Genomic DNA, 19,342 nt, shown 5'->3' with positions numbered 1-19,342 from the left:
GAAGTAAATATACTGTACATGTAACAGTGTGGTCGAAGGTGACCCCCTTCTCCTACTCTCATGTGGCATGGTATTATATGTATTGATGATGTGATATATATTTTGTTGCCCAAGCGAATTTATACCCGCTTGGATTCAGGCACTTGTGTTACACAAGGTGGGTATAGAAGGCGCGACAAAATTGGTGGAGATGATCTGAGATTTTAGATGATGGGAAGCCAGATTAAGTTTGGCTATTCCATCTGTAGATCACTTTGAAGGGCCTTGTAGCGGAGATTGTCAAATTAAGTTTTGAATTGTTTGAGCTCAAGGTACCCGGTTGGCGTATTTTCTTTTGAAAATACGTACGAAATTAATTATTATTACTTTCACAGCATGCGACGAGTTTATTAAAGAATTAAAACGGAATGTTGTTTCAATCCCGTAGTACTAATTTAACCTTTGTTTCGTTTTTGTGGTAAAAGGGTGCACCCTAGGCTAGATTAAGTATTGGGCTACATTAAAATATTACCTAACTGTTATGATTATACACTCGATCGTTGTTGTGTAATTATTATTTTAAGATATATTCATAAGGTATTTTTGTTATGTTGGCTATCATACCTTTTATATAGATGGTAATAGATAATTGTTCCTTTTTTACCTTATCTATGTCCTTAAGCGTACGTTCAGATTTCATCATTTTATTTTTAGTGATAAACGAACGAGCGTGGTATAGAATGTCAGATGAAGGGTAACTATAAATTACCTTTTATTCAATAGATTACTTATGATAATTTATATTTCTTATTCGCGTTTAATTAGATTTACTATTTGGTAAATTTACCGATAAGTCAAACAATCTTCCAGACATGAATGAGAATCGGAACGCACCACTGCGCACTGGCAATCCTAGCAAGACCCAACGTCAAAAAAAAAAACAACGAGGAAAAAGCAGAAATTTCGCGGTATTCAAAGTTACTCGAGCGACTTGAGCGAGTGGCGTCTTCAAGTTTCTTGCTTAAGCTTATCATTAAGTGTATTAGGTAGTTGATAAATCACAGTGTTGTGGGGATTGCTGTCTCAGTTCTGGTACAGGGAATCATTTCCAAAGCGAGTTGCAGCACAATTGCAGGTACGAATAAGTTGTAATGTAGTTGGTTAAGCCGCCATGGCGCCGTCGGCCTCTCGGCGACAAAGTTTATCTTAGAATTATCAACAAATATGTTAGATCATTTTGTAAAATGTGGTCATTTTGGTATTCTGTGTACATTACAGCTGCACCAAGAAGCAGGGAATGTACCTGGCCAGTTCGAGACGTGTTTTGTGATATGTAGCATACGCGTGTTCATTCCACCGCCCGGAACGAAAAAAAAAAAGAATAAGTTGTTTACTTGTACGGCCGCACGGTTTCCTGGCTGGCATCATGGCAAGTTTATACAGTCGGGTTAAGCTGCGCCATGAAAAGTTACTAACGGTGACTGCGGACTCTCAGGCCCTCTGGGAGCAATTGCAAGCAGACGGAGTTGTCAGTGAAGACAAGTTCACGGCACTCCACCTAAAATTGAAACAGTGCTTGGGGACCTTTGAGAAGGAGATATTTCAATATTTAAGTGTGGTGCCGGATGCAGACGTGGTTAGCATGACACAGGATCAACTCAAGGCCGAAGATATATTGACAGAACTGGAAATTGCATGGCAGATTAACAAGAGGCGAAGTGGAGCTGTCAATAAGTCAAAGCTACCCGAGTTGAGCCTGCCAACCTTCTCCGGCGATAAGCTGAAATGGTGCGAATTTTGGGACCGATTTGCTGCCAATGTAGACCAGAGACAGTTACAGGAATCAGAGAAACTTATGTACCTCCTGAGCTGCCTAAAAGGTGCAGCTCTTGAAACGGTTTCAGGAATGGCAGCTACCAACGCCAACTACTCTGTTGCAGTGGATACTTTGAAGCAACGTTATGGGTCAACTGACACTTTAATAGACGCACATTATACAGCACTCAACCAACTTCAAAAGGCAGACCATACTAGTACCAGCTGCCGGAGTGTTCTGGATAGTGTTGAGCGAAATCTCAGGGTGTTGGAGAAGCTCGGGGAACCAGTTGGAGGCAACCATTTAAGAGCGCTGGTATTATCAAAGTTCCCAGAAAGGGTGATCCATGAGCACCACCTCATAGGTGAAGGTACTGACTTGAAGGCCATCAGAAATAATTTAGACCGCATAATCACGGCAATGGAGAAGTCAGCAGCTACAGTAGTACCAACTCCAGAGACCATTGCCGTGCATGGTAGTAGCACAACTGAGGCACTGCAAGTCCGTACAGAGGTAAGGTCTTTGAGTAGCCGGAAGCGGAAACATGCGGGAAATGCTGGTGCAGGTGCACCACCTTCAAAGCGACCAAAAAGGGCATGCTTGTTTTGCAATCTGAAAGGACATGCTAGCAGGGACTGTCGAAAATACAGTACAGTTGAAGCTCGTCAGAAGCAAGTGACAGGAAGGTGTCTACACTGCCTTCGACGCAATCATACAACATCATCCTGCAAGCGCAAGATTGCTTGCTTCCGCTGTAAAGGAGACCACCTGCTCATATTCTGTCCCAATCCGGCCTCAGATGGTGAGGAACATGATATTTTAGAGAAGCACTCTTTAAAATCCTTGTGTGCTACTTCTAACAAACACACTTTTTTGCAGACCGCAGTGGCAACTCTTCAAAATCCTCTAACTAAGAAAAGTAGCAAAGGCAGAATCTTCTTAGACTGCGGTAGTCAGCGGAGTTACATTACTGTAGCAGCTGCAAAAAAGTTAGGCCTGCCTACCCTCCAGGAAGACCTGCTACTCATATTCACCTTCGGAGCTTCTGAACCTCGGGAGACGTCGACCCCCTCAACAACAGTCAACATCCTGACGAAACGCAATGTCACCAAGCAGTTTACGGTGAACGTCGTACCAAGAATCACAGACAGAGTTCCGGTGACATCCTTCAAGTATCCTGGAGTCGATATTGTTGCTGATGATGAGACAGTTGGAGAGGTTGTAGATGTACTCATCGGAAATGATTTCTTTGGCGCTATCCTCAGAGAAAGAAAGATCCAGGTGTCGGAAGATTTTTGGTTATTGGATACTGATTTTGGATGGGTGCCTACAGGGAAGCTTACATCTGAAGAAAGAAGCGAGGTCCTCTCAGTGGTCACATATTGTCAGTGTCACACTCCTAGCTGTCCGTATTTCAGTGAGCCAGATCTGCCTTTAAGAAACATAGATGTAAGGTTCTTATGGTCATTAGAGAACCTAGGGATCACAGACTCACCAAAGGCTACGAGACAAGAAGAAGCAGTTCGTCACTTCAATGAGACTGTGCAATATCAGGAAGGCCGGTACTTAGTAAAATGGCCCTGGATTGAGTACCCACCAGAATTGCCATCAAATTTTGGATTGGCCTTAGGTCGATTGAAGAGTAACGTGAAGAGACTGGACTTGCAGTTAATTAAGGAGTACGACTCTATCTTGAGGGAACAACTGGATCTAGGAATTATAGAAGTCGTTACGAGAGGGTTAGACTTGAACGGAGACCACCCAATTCACTACCTCGCCCACCATATCGTGAAACAAGATGGCGGCAAAGGGAGGATAGTATACGACGCTAGTGCCAAAAGTACTGGACAGAAAAGCCTCAATGAGTGCCTTTACAGTGGACCTTCTATGTTAGAAGACCTAACTGCATTACTTTTGAAGTTCCGAACAAAGAAGTATGGCATACTGGCTGATGTAGAGAAGGCGTTCCTACAAGTAGCACTTCAAGAGGATGATCGCGATGTCACAAGGTTCCTCTGGTTAAAGGACACGACCAAGGAAGTGACGGAGGATAACCTACTGTATCTGAGGTTCTGCAGAGTACCTTTTGGAGTTGTTGCTAGTCCATTCTTACTGACAGCGACGATCCGACACTACATAAGCCAGTCAAACAAGGCCTTGCTGAAACAAGTCGCTGACAAGTGCTATGTGGATAACCTAGTGACTGGAGCTGATACCTTGCAGGAGGCTAAGCAGATCTATGACCAAGCAAGAACGGTGTTTGAACAACTGTCTATGAATATGAGGGACTGGATATCAAACAATCAGAGCTTCATGGATATGATACCAGAACATCATAGGTCAGTCAAACATGGACTGGTCAAAGTGCTTGGACTTATGTGGAATGTCGAAGAAGATACGCTGAAACTGAATTTGACTGAGGACCACTTCAGCACAGATCCTCCGATAAACACAAAGAGAAAAGTTCTTCGGGCTCTAGCACGTGTATATGACCCCTGTGGCTTTGTATGCCCACTCATGTTGTCAATGAAGCTGATCTTCCAGGATATCTGTGAAAGGAAATGTAAATGGGATACAGAACTACCTATGGAGTTGACACAGTCTGTGAAAATTGTCATGGAAGGTCTGAAATCCATAGTGGACACAGAGGTGCCTAGGTACCTTGGTACAGATGTCTCAAGGAGTGACCTTAAGTACCACTTGCACTGTTTCACAGATGCTTCCAAAGACGCTTATGCTGCCGTTATCTACCTTAAAGTGATTGAAGATGGACAAGGAAAATCAGTCTCTCTGTTGATGGCAAAATCGCACGTGTCACAGACCAAAGACAAAGACGAATTAAAAATTCCTAAATTGGAACTACTAGGATTTCTGATAGGAAGCAGACTCCTGAAATACGTAAGGAACCATCTTGATCTTGATATTGAGAAAGAATATTTGTGGTCAGATAGTTTGGTTGTACTTAGTTGGATGAGGTCAAACAAACTGCTTCCACCCTTTGTCGCCAACAGAGTGAACGAAATCAAGCGTGACCACCCTAACACAGAGATGTTCTACGTTCACACAAAAGCAAATCCTGCTGATATTGCTACGCGTCCTGAACTGTTTGAAGAGAAAAGGCAACTTTGGTTTAACGGACCAGAGTTTCTCGTTAATAAAGAATCCTGCTGGCCCCAAAATAGACTCTACGAGGCACATCAGAACCTTCTGTCTGTTGGGGAGGTCCTGGGTGACAACCCAGGTGAGCTGACACAGGAAGTATCCATTGGTGAGGTTGCAGACCAGAGTAAGACCCCCGAGCAAGGAAGTCCCAGTGATCCCGTTGAACCAATGGAAACCCAGGATTCGAGCATACCTACAGAGAGTGGTGAATATCCTACTGATGGAAGCATGGAACTCGACAATCCTGCCGATGAAGGAGGTATCCAGCAGCAGACCATTGTGGCCAAAATAGTGTCCGAGATAAAAGATCTACAAAGGAAGCACTTCCAAGAAGAACTAAATGGCAAAAGAACACATTTAGCACGAAACTTAGATCTCTTTGTTGATGTAGACGGCTTTCTTAGGTGCCGTGGGCGTATGGCGAACACCACCTGGAGCTATGACATGAAGTATCCGATACTACTGCCAAAAAATTCCGAATTCACTGACAGAATCATAAAGGAGACGCATGAGAGTAACTACCACGTCGGTGCTCCACACACACTGAGTATCATCAGGGAACGGTATTGGATACCCCAAGGGAAAGCCCAGGTAATAAAGGTGTTAAAGCGATGTACCCAATGTGTAAAACACGGCGGCGGTCCGTATCGTTTACCAGCCACACCGGCGCTGCCTCCAGAACGAGTAAATTATAGCAGACCCTTCACTTTCACTGGTGTGGACTATCTGGGACCGCTATTTGTGAGTACCCAGACTGGTAAAGAGAAACGATGGGTAGCCTTATTCACGTGTTTGACAGTAAGAGCGATACATCTTGAAATCGTGAAGGACCTTTCGGCAGAAGAATGTCTCCTAGCCTTGCGACGATTTATAGCTGCTAGAAACAAGCCACAACGAATGTACTCGGATAATGCGACTTGTTTTAAGTTAGTCGCTGAAATGGTACAACAGCCATACTGCATTAAGAATGACATCCAGTGGAAATTCATATGTCAACTAGCACCGTGGCATGGAGGGTTTTACGAGCGGCTAGTGGCCTTGGTGAAGCATTGCCTTAAAAGAACCCTAGAAAAACACCTTCTCAATGATACCAGGCTACTGACAGTGATAAAGGAAGTGGAAACAGTACTGAATTCAAGACCACTGGCAAGAGTTGGTACAGAAGTGGAACATGTCCTCTGCCCGGCAGATTTCATAAGCCTAGGACAATGTTTGACCATGAGACCATCTGCCGTGGATATTCCGACTTGTAACACTGCTACAAAGAGCGACCTGTTTGAGAGCTGGAAGAGAGGATGCAATATCCTAGAAGAATTTAAGAGGATGTTCGTCAAGCAGTATCTTGCTAGCCTGAGAGAAAGGTACAACAACTCTCCCAAGCAGCCTAGAGTTAAATCTCATCGATCACCACAAGTAGGCGACCTTGTACAGGTTAAATCGGACCTCAAGAACAGAAACCTCTGGAAAGTGGGGAAGATCCACGAGCTGATCAGGGGAAGTGATGGTGAATGTAGAGTAGCGAGGGTCAAGGTTGACGATTCTTCCTTGACACGTTCCATTGGCCATCTCTACCCGCTGGAGGTAGATGACGAGACGCCTGTGGTAGAACCGGTAGCGGCAGACGCGACTGAGATGGAAGAGGACAGCGGGGAGTTGGATGCTCCAAACAGTTCAAATCCTCATACACCTGCACTTGATGAACGGCCGGATGTCGACGTGGATACTCTGGCTGGATGTGACATGACCAGTAACAATGAAGTACCACCACCACCAGAGGAGCAGCCAGAAGAAAGAGGCGTTGGCAGAATCAAGCGGATCGCAGCCATTCGCGCCAGGGATAAAATCCTGGAGTGGACGCGACACCTGCTTGCCTTGCTACAGTAACCTTCCTTGTTCTGGGGAGTGTCGCGCCAAGCGCGATGTAAGTTGGTAAGTGGTATCAACTAGGTTACTACTTTGTCATGTGGCAACACTGACTGCTCGGATGACAGTTCCGATGGCGGAAAAAGCACGATGGCGCCATTGGGAAGATCAAAATGAAGGTACGTGCATGAGGCGTGGAATGGCGCTGGGTGTGCTGAGAAATTAAGTACTCAGTGTGCCTCCACGCGGTAACGGGAGCCTGCCCTGGTGAGTGTTTATACACATATTTACGCTTATATAATCGACATCCTAGCTGCATGGGAGTGGAACAAGGGGGTTGACCAACGGTCCTTGGTTAACGTAGTTTCACTAAGGTGTAGTCCAATCTTGAGGTGTATGTACCTAGACAACAAGGACATTGGACAGGGAAGCCCGTAGCTTCATGGAGTGTGTACCGGAAGCACACAGGCAAAGCATGTAGTACGGTCGGTTATGAGTTGGAGTACAAGGGCCGGGTCTAGGGGGCAGGCTTATGGAGGACCCCGTGGGGGCATCGCCCCCACGTCCAGGTGGTGTGTAGGACACCAGGGTACTAGTCGGTAGTACCTAGTCTGGAGGCGAACCGATCGTACGGATGAGTCACTCTGGATAGGCCAGTAGACTAGACTCTCATATTGATGCGTGCGATGCCAACTCTGAAGTAAATATACTGTACATGTAACAGTGTGGTCGAAGGTGACCCCCTTCTCCTACTCTCATGTGGCATGGTATTATATGTATTGATGATGTGATATATATTTTGTTGCCCAAGCGAATTTATACCCGCTTGGATTCAGGCACTTGTGTTACACAAGGTGGGTATAGAAGGCGCGACAATTCTGTCAAAACAAAGAATTTCCAACGCATCAACAGTCCAATAAAAGTCCGGGGGCCGAATGACGCCATCTATCATTTTATTTCAGCGCATAGGCCCACCGCATCGCGATGTTTATGGATGTATGACCTATTTTTGGAATTCATTTTTGTTTTTAAATGCACGCGATAACGAGAAAATATCTCTGTTAACTCATTAAAATGATTTGAGATAAATTATTACGACCGCTTTATGACAATCGATACATTACAATACAAATATTATTTATTGCTCACCAATATCAAAATAAACATGACATACAGATTAACCTATAGTAGACAACCTACCTATGGTAGATCGTGTATCAACAAACTCCAATCTTAAATGAAAATACCTATGTTCGCTTACCATCAAGCTACCTACTAAAAGTGAAATAATGTACTTTTTACTTTTATTTCATCGACGCCGGACATACCCTATACACCAAACAATCGTAGCATGTACAACCTACCATGCATATGTACAAACTCACATGCCCTACGGGCTTGTACTGTGAGGTAAGCAAACATCACAGAATTCAGAACGCCGTTTGCACCTGCTATTGTTTTCATTTGTCCCGTGGCCGCAAAAAAAGGACCCGCTGATTGCGGAATTTGTGGACACTGAGGCCCAATTTGCTTTGAGGGACACCCGCATGAAGGGAACCCGGTTTTTTACTCATATGTAAGTAAACCTCCTGGGACCCGCATCACATATTACAATTAAAAATGCTATTTTGACTTACAAAAGGAGGTTGCTAAAACATTCTGGGGCCACGATAATTTTAGTATTAGGAAAAAAATGTACCTACCTATTTATCTATTACAAATTTGTATTATATAGGTATCAGGATCTGACCGAGTGCGAAATACTGAAGTTCTGCGATGAGCGAAGGTCGGTGGAATAGAGGCTTAGGTACCTAAAGCGCCGGCATCTTCGGTGGTGCAGTCACGTATGGCGGAAGAGAGAGTGGCGAAGCACATCTTTTACTCTGAACTAGAGGAAGGTAATCGGAAACTTGGCGGATAACGCCTCAGATACAAAGATGTTCAGAACTGACACATGAAAAGATGCAACATCAAATCCTCTCAGTGGGAAGATTTGGTAGCACAGCGTCCTGAGTGGCGCAGGCTGGTGCATAAAATAAGCAATTTTTGTTGTACAAACTATCGTCTGTTTACTACATTAATTATGTCTAATGATAGTAATGATGATAGTGACTCATATATTTTTATCAACAAGTCTAAGGAACGAAAGTAAAGTTACAAGTATGTGTGTATAACTATAATATTTTATATCTGTGAAGCTCGAGAAATAATTAGGACGTTCGAGGAATAGAAGAACTGTTTTATTGATATCAGACACATTTTGACGTGAAATCGTAGAAAATTTTGCTCAGAAGCCTAAAAATAACCTTCAATTTCGGACGAAACATTTTTTTCGCTAATTGGCAAGATCTCCAGAATCCCCTCAACACTTCCTTTGATATTTTCGGCTCAACACTGTCGTTGCAATCACCGAAATTAGTGTGAAATTGATTAAGTGCTAACAATTTTTTGACATCGACTTTGATATGTTTAAGTGTGTGCGTGTCACGGCGGGACGTTGACAAAAGGGATTTGTACCGAATTAAGGACGCCAATTAGGTTTAAATACGAGTATACATGGATTTAAAGATGGCGCTGACGTTTCGCATTGAGTTTTAAGAAGGTTTTTGGAAGTTGCGTCTTGTTTTTAAGCCTTCTATATGGTTATATTTTAATGCCTAATTCTAGTAAAAAATTTACTGTATTGATTTTTTTTGATAGAAAATGTTGATTTTCATTGAAATTAAAATTAAATAAAATGAATTCTTTTGTAGCTTCTATATGTTTGGTTAGGCATATATTGGGTTCTTATTATTTATTACAAATTACAAATATAATAGATAGATGATCAATATATATCTACATTTTTTACCATCTAAAATATACCTACATCATGTACACAATATCTGCATTACTAACAAGTGCAACTAGTCAGGAATTTTTAAACAATGTAGGAAATTGCATTTCATATTTTTTACATTCAAACTTCATTAAATTCGTTTATATGTTATGAAAAGTCTGCTTAATAATACTTAGTCTTTCACTTGGGCACGAAACACTCAATATTGATATTTTTTGAGATACTCTGGTAATCTATTATATAGTATGTAATTAGGTTCATAACACAGAGTTAATATTTTATTTCTCAATTTAAAATCAACCTAATTAACAGAAATATAATTTGCCGATCGCTATCTATTGTTAATTATTACTAGTTAAACCTAGTAATAGTTAACGCCACCTACCTACGGGTACGTAGGTACATTCAAGGTATGAAATATCGACACGGACAAAATGTCAAAAATATGTATACACTACTTTAACGTATAGGCAATAAGGTCGTGTTTACATATTTTTGGCACTTTGTCCGTGTCGATATTTAATACCTTGACTGTACCAAACCAGATGCACACACAATATCATATTTAATTATATTGAATTCCTACGTTCCTAGAAAACAAATACAGTTGCAAAATACCCGTTTCCATATGCTTTTACATCAGAAATACGTTAAAATCTATCGAATTATTGAGGCCCTGTATGCATCCTTTGTGTGTTTAACAGGAAAGCGTCATGGTACAACAAAGGCACAAATTTCGAGCAACACGTAACATAGTCTGGGTTTTGTTATTTGAAACGCTTTTGATCAAGGCAGATATTCACATGGAAACAGAATTTCCAACATCGTGTTAAGGCTAGGTTCTATTGACGAGCACGGAGAGGTATTATGATTATTTTCGAGAACGTTCCCCGTTTTGTATGGAGAACGTTCTTGGGAACGGCACAACTATAATTATGATGGCTGCTGCTATGAAGCGAATGACAGTATTTGTCAGCGAGTGACAGTTGTGTTAAAAAGTGAACTTGTTTTCATTTTGCTCTAAAAAGCTATCGGATTACACCAATTAAGTGTTGACAATTTTTTCAGTTTTAGCTGTATCCGAGCTGTATCCGAGAATGCAGGTAGTGGGACTCAAAAAACACGACATTACACGCAACAACGGAAATCAAATAGCAGATAATATTAATAAAAAATAGATATAAGAAACCGACGACGACCGGTCTAGCCTAGTGGGTAGTGACCCTGCCTATTAAGCCGATGGTCCGGGGTTCAAATCCCGGTAAGGGTATTTATTAGTGTGATAAATACAGATATGTGTTCCTGAGTCATGGGTGTTTTCTATGTATATAAAAAAAAATAGGACATTCTTAAACAAATTTATTAAATCCCACGGTAAGCTCAAGAAGGCTTGTGTTATGGGTACTCACACAACGATATATATAATATAATACACAAGTACTTAAATACATAGAAAACATCCCTGACTTAGGAACAAATATCTGTACTCATCACAAATAAATGCCCATGCATCGGCTTCATAGGCAGGTTCACTACCCACTAGATAAGACCGGTCGGCAAAAATAATATAACTATGTATTTATCTATATACGTATGTAAATATATCGTCACGTATACGTATGTAAATATACTAAGGGTACTACTTAGTACAAGCTTTGCTTAATTTGGGGCTAGGTCGATCTGTATAAAATTGTCCCCATATATTTATTTATAAACAATTTTATTGGCCTTTTATTGCGAAATTGCTTTTAAATCAAAATACATCGATTTCGAATAACGTGGCCTTAAATTGGAATTAATGAACGCAATACCAGGAAAACTTAATAAAATGGATGTACACATTAATCTGTTTTCCTACCGTATTGTGTTTCGTTTATCAGAAATGTTTTCATTAAATTAAATATTATTTAAACAACATGATGCACTATTAATTAATGAACATTGCAATTTACTGATGTATTTATTTAGCATCAAATTTCTCACAATAATAAAAAAGTAAGAGGTATAATGTATATATTGATGAGATATAAAAATTAACTGCATTATATAATATCAACGTTAAATTCGTGGTCTCTGCCTACCCCTCCGGGAAACAGGCGTGATTATATGTATGTATGTATGTATGTGTGTGTGTGTATGTATGTATGTATGTATGTATGTATGTATGTATGTATGTATGTATGTATGTATGTATGTATGTATGTATGTATGTATGTATGTATGTAATATGTATACAATATCAACAAATGTTTAAAAAACAGTAAGATACAAAACGGTAAGGTTAACTGTTTGACGTTAGTATTGAAAAAACCGGCCAAGTGCGAGTCGGACTCGCGCATGAAGGGTTCCGTACCATCATCTAAGTGACAAGTGTATACAATAGTCAAAGTGCCTGTGCTACGGCAAGATAGGACATTGGAAGGATCAATGCACCTTGCGTTTTAGGAAGCGACACATCTTTAGGCTATGCTCCCTAATAAACCAAGCCTAAAAATTGTGGCTTGCTCCGAAGAAAAAGAGGAACATGTTGGAAACTAATGAACTAGACGACGTGTCTGCCCTCCTAATTTTAAGTGCAATAACTAATTTTGTAATCTCATTCAATTGAGTGATTTTAATATGAGTTATTGCACTTTTCGTTAGGAGGGCAGAATGATGTATCCGGCATTTATTTGGGATGTAAGTTAATAAAAAAACACCGGCCAAGGGTGGGATTGGCGCATGAAAGGTTCCGTCCGTACCATCTATAAAAACGGCAAAAAATTACGTTTGTTGTATGGGAGGCCCCTTAAATATTTATTTTATTCTGTTTTTTTAGTATTTGATGTTATAGCGGCAACAGAAATACATCATCCGTGAAAATTTCAACTGTCTAACTATCACGGTTCATGAGATATAGCCTGGTGACAGACGGACGAACGGACGGACAGCGGAGTCTTATTAGGGTCCCGTTTTACCGTTTAGGTACGGAACCCTAAAAACGATAAAAATAAATGAACAGCCACTACATTTTAGCTACTCAAAACAGTCAAATTTACTGTCTTATCGGAACAATACGTACTGTTTTGTTTGATGGGCTCATATGCAACTGTATAAAGCATAACGTTAAAGCTATTTCAATTGTTTTAAATGTTTTTTTTTTCAGTCATGTGTACAGAATACGAACTTTATCGAAACGACTAAAACACATCGATAACTAAATAAAAATAGGGTTGTTTCCATCTACAAATCTTAGGGCAGAATTGTATCCCAATAAATTCTTTTGGATTATAAGAACATGTTAAACTACTTTTAGGGGGACCTGTAATGACCATATTTTTGTAAATATTGAATTTAAAATATCTTTTGGCACACGTCACGTGACCAAACTCGAAACGTCATTGAAGATTGTGATGACGTCACAACTCTCGGATTGACACTGTTGACAGTTACGCGATAAACAACAAATGACAAATGTCAGTTGACAGTTCGTATCTTCTACGTGTGTATGTAGTTATGTGTCAAACCGTAAACTGTGACGTCACACAATTTTCAAAGAGCGTTTTGGGCGCGAAAGCATCTGTCAAAATATATTTTGTTAATTTAACATATTTAAAGCAGTTTTTAGTATAAAAGTTGAATTTTAGGGCAACTTTTAGTTAATATAGAACGTAATACAAGCGTTTCAAAAAATTTGAAACAACCCTATTCTCCCATTTACTGTCAAAGTCAAAAAACCTTTCCCAACTCATACATTTGTGACTTAATAATACACTTTCCCGTCGTCTGATGAGTTATCCTTTTGGAACGGAATTCTAAAATAAATTCTTGGCAACAATAAGCCGTAAATTTAAATTATGCTTTCGTTACGTTCTACTTGTTTTGGATGAAAAAGGTCCTTTGTTTTACTCTTCCGCGAATAAAGTGACAGTAAGATGAAATAACCGAGCCTAATTAAGGGCGTGGGGACACACGGGTGGTTAAATTGGATGTTCGTAACGCGCGTAAAAAACGCTCCGATGAGAAGGCACTTACGGTCCGATTCGAACTTTAGGATACGTCAAATATTAGGTCTGGATACGATGTGGATCTAAAATGTCAGTGTCAAAAGTGACGTTTCTTCAAACAAAAACGTCATATACGTTCCATATCTAGATCTGATATTTGATTAGGTAATTATTCAAGTAGGGATATTGCAATATTTGCAATGCGCTTATGAACGTGATATAAAGCTACAACGGCTCTAACCCTACACCTCTGACCCGAGAAGATTTAAACCCCCCCTCAATTGGAGGAGGGTATCCCAATATGGACCGGTAAGAAATTCAGCGGGACACATCTTTTCAAAACATTACATCTTATAATTAACTTTTTTTCTTCTTCCTCGCGTTGTCCCGGCATTTGCCACGGCTCATGGGAGCCTGGGGACCGCTTGACAACTACCCCAGGATTTGGTGTAGGCACTAGTTTTTACGACAGCGACTGCCATCTAATCTTTGAACCCAGAGGGTAAACTAGGCCTTGTTGGGATTAGTCCGGTTTCCTCACGATGTTTTCCTTCACCGAAAAGCGACTGGTAAATATCAAATGATATTTCGTAGGTACATAAGTTCTGAAAAACTCATCGGTACGAGCCGGGGTTTGAACCCGCGACCTCCGGATTGCAAGTCACGCGCTCTTACCGCTAGGCCACCAGCGCTTCTACATCTTATAATTAACATGCATTAAAAAAGAAAAAATACAATTTAGAGCATAAAGCGTATGTAAAAGCTCCAATCCGGCCATTACTGATTGATTTAATTATATTGATCACGAAATATTTGGTGCTCTACGCGACTATATACGTAAGTTGCATCTGCGTTTACTATGTACCAATGACTAAGTAAATTACAAATTAATATTAACAAAAATAAAACTGCCTTCAAAGCATGATATTTCCCTATATATGCGCTTTGAATCATCCATCAAGAATGAGTTCTCTCAATTCCTCATGGAATCCATCATGAAAGCTAGACCTTAAAAATATGTTTCTATTAAGGAACCTTACCTTACTTGCTTAACAAACTAACGGCCCGATTCTAAGATTTAGATACTTTTCTTCTTCTTTTCATCCTGTTACCCCCTGCTGGGGTGTAGGGCTCGAACCATTTTCTTCCACTGACTCCGGTCCTGGGCAGCTTGGGTAACCTCCTCCCACCCCATCCCCAATACACCCAACTCTTGCTCCACGGAACGGCGCCAAGTAGATTTAGGGCGACCATGTTTCCGTTTTCCGGGCATCTTCCAAGTCAGGGCCACCTTGGATAGGTGGGTGTCAGGCTTCCTGAGGATATGCCCTATCCAATGCCATTTGCGCGTTTGGATCTCCTTATGTACGGGTGCTTGTCCGGTTATTCTCCATAAGTGAGCGTTTGTGATCCAGTTAGGCCAAAAGATGTGCAGAATTTGCCTTAAGCATTTGTTCACAAACACTTGGAGTTTTGTCATTAGGTCTTTGCGGACAAACCAGGTTTCGCACCCGTACAGTAACACGGCCTTTACATTGGAATTGAAAATCCTCACTTTAGGTCGTCTCGTCAGGGTAGAGGAGTTCCACACAGGTTTAAGCTGGCTGAATGCGGCTCGGGCTTTGTTTATTCGTGTTTCAATGTCAGCTTCCGTTCCTCCACTCTGGTCGACAATACTGCCCAGATAGCAAAAGCTAGCCACTTGTTCAATCTGATTTCCCTTGATCAGCATTGGGGTTGAATCGGTGGTGTTCTGGCGCATTTCCTTTGTTTTATTGTAGTTAATGCGCAATCCTTCCTTTTCAGCCTCTTCTGCTAAATCTTCTGCCTTGTCTTGGAGTTGCTCACGCGTGGTTGCTATAAGGCAGAGGTCATCTGCAAAGTCGATATCCTCGAGGTCGTTTTCAGATGTCCAAGGCAAGCCTCTTCGACCTCTGCTGGTAACCCTGCACATCACGTCGTCAAGCACCATCAGAAACAGCAGATTTAGATACGATAACGATAAATTCTGGTTTAGATAAGTTCTCATTTAGATATCGTTTGTATGTCGTATAATTGATAGAAGCAGCTCGATTCGGGCAACCAATATCACTTTGACATTAGAAATATCGTGGATAGATCTTATAATATTGGGATCACAGCGGAATCGAAATAAACGTCAATTTTGACATGTCGTTTAGTTATCGATCTTTTAAAGATCTTTCCAAGATCTTAAACGTGTCTTAATCATTCTTCAAATCGGATCTTCGAATTTCATTAAAGTGTACAGTTTTGAGAAAGGTCCTTTGGTTTACACTTCCGCCAATAAAGTGTCAGTAAAATTAAATAACCGAGCTAAAATCACTTAAGTGTGATTAAATAAAAAGGTGTGATTATTTAATGATATAAACGGGTCTGCCGGGATTTAATTTAATTATTTTACCGTTAATACCTATGTGTACAAAACGTGAGAATTTAAGATGTTATATAGGTGTGATTTTTTCGAGGTTATGTATGAGAATTCTAAGAGGAAGATTCAAAGTACCGGTAGGGGGGTAACTGGAACCTCGTAGGATCGGGTTTCTTGACTATAAATATCAGAAATCAAACTGATTTCAGTCAAATTTTATGCATTTATTGGTAGACTATTAATAAATGCATACAACACTGTACAGACACTGCACTAATTGATTTCAATTTGATCTCATTTACATTTGATTTCATCTCGCCCGCTACTACCTATGTCCCTGCTATATATAATTATGCATGCGAAAGTAACATTTGGCCTGATTCAAACTTTAAGATACGCCAAATATTAGATACAAGATACGATATGGATCGGATATGTATATGAAATATCGTATCTAAAAGTTCGAATCGGGATGTTTGTCTGTCTGTGTGTCTATCTGTTACTTATTCACGCTTAAGCCGCTGAATCGATTCAGATTAAAATTTCATATGGAGATAATATGAGGCCCGGGAATGGACATAGGTTACCTATTTTTTTTATCAATCATCATCATTTTACGAGAGATCTAGAGCAGAGCCCAACTGGGGAAGTACCTCCACCTTACAGAAAACCGCAGCCAAATAACATTAGACCCTACTCATAGTGTTGTCTTCCTGTCGGTTGCCAGAGCTCAACGAGGGTGCGGGGTGTTAGAGTCGGCAACATGCATGTAACTCCTCTGGAGTTGCAGGCGTACATAGGCTACAGAGACTGCTTACCATCAGGCAGGCCGTATGCTTGTTTGCCACGGACATAGTATACAAAAAAAAACAAATGCTACACCTACAGCGCGCACGTCCGAAACGACAACACGTATGTTTCCAGCAGTAATGCAATATTCAGAATATGACAATGCAGTTTTGAGAACTGACGCGCCGTTTGACAGAAGTGGGCTGACATTCGTCTCGCTGTCATTGTCTGCCGTTTTTACATTTTAATTATGCATTTTTTAAGTTCATTATATGGCCTAAATATGTCACGACGGAATTATTAATATTTATTTGATGCAGTTACAAACATAAGTATTAGGGATTTCAATTTTATCATGAAATATAAATATTTACCTAGGAGTTAAAAAAATAGAACAGGATTTAAAATAAAGATAGATTTATTGTTTAAATTAAGGTACAATTTAAGTAAAAATAGTACCATTTCTTAGTCGGCCGGCCACAGTGGAGTCGTTAGAGCTATAAGCTCCAGGAGTTGCATAAGATTGCATAAGATGCGAGTAGAAAAGTGCATAGAAAGAAGCGTACACCTCTCAACACCCCTGAGCCGCTCACACCGGTGTTGCCCTTGACCCATCCTAGATATCGCTTTTTTTGGTGCCCATTTTGTGGGGGCAAGTCACCGTCTGCCGGAAAGAAAATTGAATACCCTTTTATTAGGCAGGCGTTCAGTTTTTTACCAGATAGCCCAGTATTTAGTCCATCGCTTTCACTCTAGCCTAGCTCTGTTTAGATTCCATAAACTCTCAAATAGTCCTTACGCCCTGACGGGTGCTGCCTCTCCGTACGTCCCATGACACGGGCAAGGGCAGCATCCACTCGGTGCACCCCTTACATTTCATTAAAGTGTCAAAACTTCAAAAGGGCATCTACGTGTTGCCTTCAGCTCCGCGCACGTCGCCCAAAGGTCCGGAACACCATTGTTCCGTGATGGGAAAGACGTACCCTTTCTATTATAGCTGAATTCAGCCTCTAAAGTTGACTGGAACCATCTCATTTTGGATTGATGTCAGATCCATGTTAGATCAGTATCACATTATATTATTGGAATTGCCCTGTAAGTTAAGGTTATGCGGCTTTCAGACTTTTCTAAATTTCGTACTCAGGATATAACCTAAACTAATACTAAATAATACCGGTATGTTAAAATCTATTTCTTTATTTTTTTATTGTGAAAGCCTTTGAAAAAATATCCAAAATGTGAACTTTTGTATTATACAAAGAAATGACGCCAGTTTTTCCGAACATTTTGATCCATTTTTACAAAATCTTTAGAGCAGTCGGTTAATGCACAGAATACGCGACTTGTTGTCTATTCAGGTACAACGATGATTGAATCATAATTAATTTATGCGGTTTTAATATCGAAATAGGTCACACATATTTAGAACGTAATTATGATTGTTCTATATGAATATATTACGAAGCATACTATAGGTACTGAAGGGGTAATAAGTATTTTTAGTAAGGACTGATATACACTGGCCAAATCTTTTATCAAATATATAGATTTATTTATTTTAGTAATTTTAGAGGTATTTTTCTTCTCTGTTTTAATGGCGACTTTACGGGTGACTCATGCTAGACCGGGCCGAGGCATCCGACACGTCATTTTCTATGACGGCTGATCGGTGATCACGTGATCCATAGAAAACGAAGCGCCGGAAGCTCCGGCCCGGAGACATCCTTTATTAAATAAGTTATTTAACCTTTAATTGGACATTTTCTAAAATACCGGAATCATTAAACAGGTTCTTACTTCTATTGACCACCAAGGAGGTGTGACTCACCACCTTCCGTATTTTCTATGGATTTAAAGGTTAAAATGTCATATGTAGTATTTTTTTAAGTGAAATTAACATGCCTAGTAACTTTAGATCAAACGTATGATAATTACTAATTGTTATTAAGCTGTCAATTACAATCAAGTATCAGTTTACTTTGATAATCTTATTACAATGCCAAAATAAAGGAGGCTCTGATGCTTTGGACCTTTATTTCTTGCGGGGCCGAAGATAAAGACATTTTAATAACAAAAGAATGGCCTTGGATTCGCTGAATAGACTAAGTATGAATCACGTTAGAACGTTCCGTGTCCGTGCCGGAGCATCCGACACTTCTATATAGGCATCACGTGATCAGCGATCACAGAAAACGAAGTGTCACAGAAAAGGAAGCATATATGGTAGGATCGTATAGATGTGCTATGCCGCGTGCACCTATGAGGGACAGAACATACGTAATGCGACAAAATTAAAAACACGTTGAAACATTCCTGACAACATACCAAAAATAACCTACGTAATTTGGTCGGGTTCATTGTTACCCACCATAAAAAACGGTGGGCAACAAAAAATGTCTAGGACGTCACTTAGGACTTTTTATAAGTAAGCAGAAAGGACGAGTGAGACTATGACAAGGATAAATAATAATAGCGCTTTCTCTGCTACTCCTGCTGAAAGATACATAAGACTATCCCGT

General features: G+C 40.5%; 1 protein-coding gene across 1 annotated transcript; it reads left to right on the top strand.

Annotated features, from left to right (window-relative positions):
- Window positions 1-923: 923 nt before the first annotated feature.
- LOC133527440 (uncharacterized) lies at window positions 924-7,335 on the top strand. Its single transcript, XM_061864455.1, has 2 exons — window positions 924-1,114; window positions 1,258-7,335. The coding sequence occupies exon 2, from the start codon at window positions 1,406-1,408 to the stop codon at window positions 6,839-6,841; it is 5,436 nt and encodes a 1,811-aa protein (XP_061720439.1). The 5' UTR covers window positions 924-1,114; window positions 1,258-1,405; the 3' UTR covers window positions 6,842-7,335.
- Window positions 7,336-19,342: the final 12,007 nt, after the last annotated feature.

The sequence above is a fragment of the Cydia pomonella genome, chromosome 18 (assembly GCF_033807575.1).
Source record: "Cydia pomonella isolate Wapato2018A chromosome 18, ilCydPomo1, whole genome shotgun sequence".
NCBI lineage: Eukaryota > Metazoa > Arthropoda > Insecta > Lepidoptera > Tortricidae > Cydia > Cydia pomonella.
The sequence above is the reverse complement of the archived record's forward strand: the minus strand, read 5'-3'. Positions and strand labels throughout refer to the sequence as shown.

Excerpts from the sequence above, each read along its gene's own strand:
- LOC133527440 (XM_061864455.1), top strand. The coding sequence starts at position 1,406 with ATGGCAAGTTTATACAGTCGGGTTAAGCTGCGCCATGAAAAGTTACTA.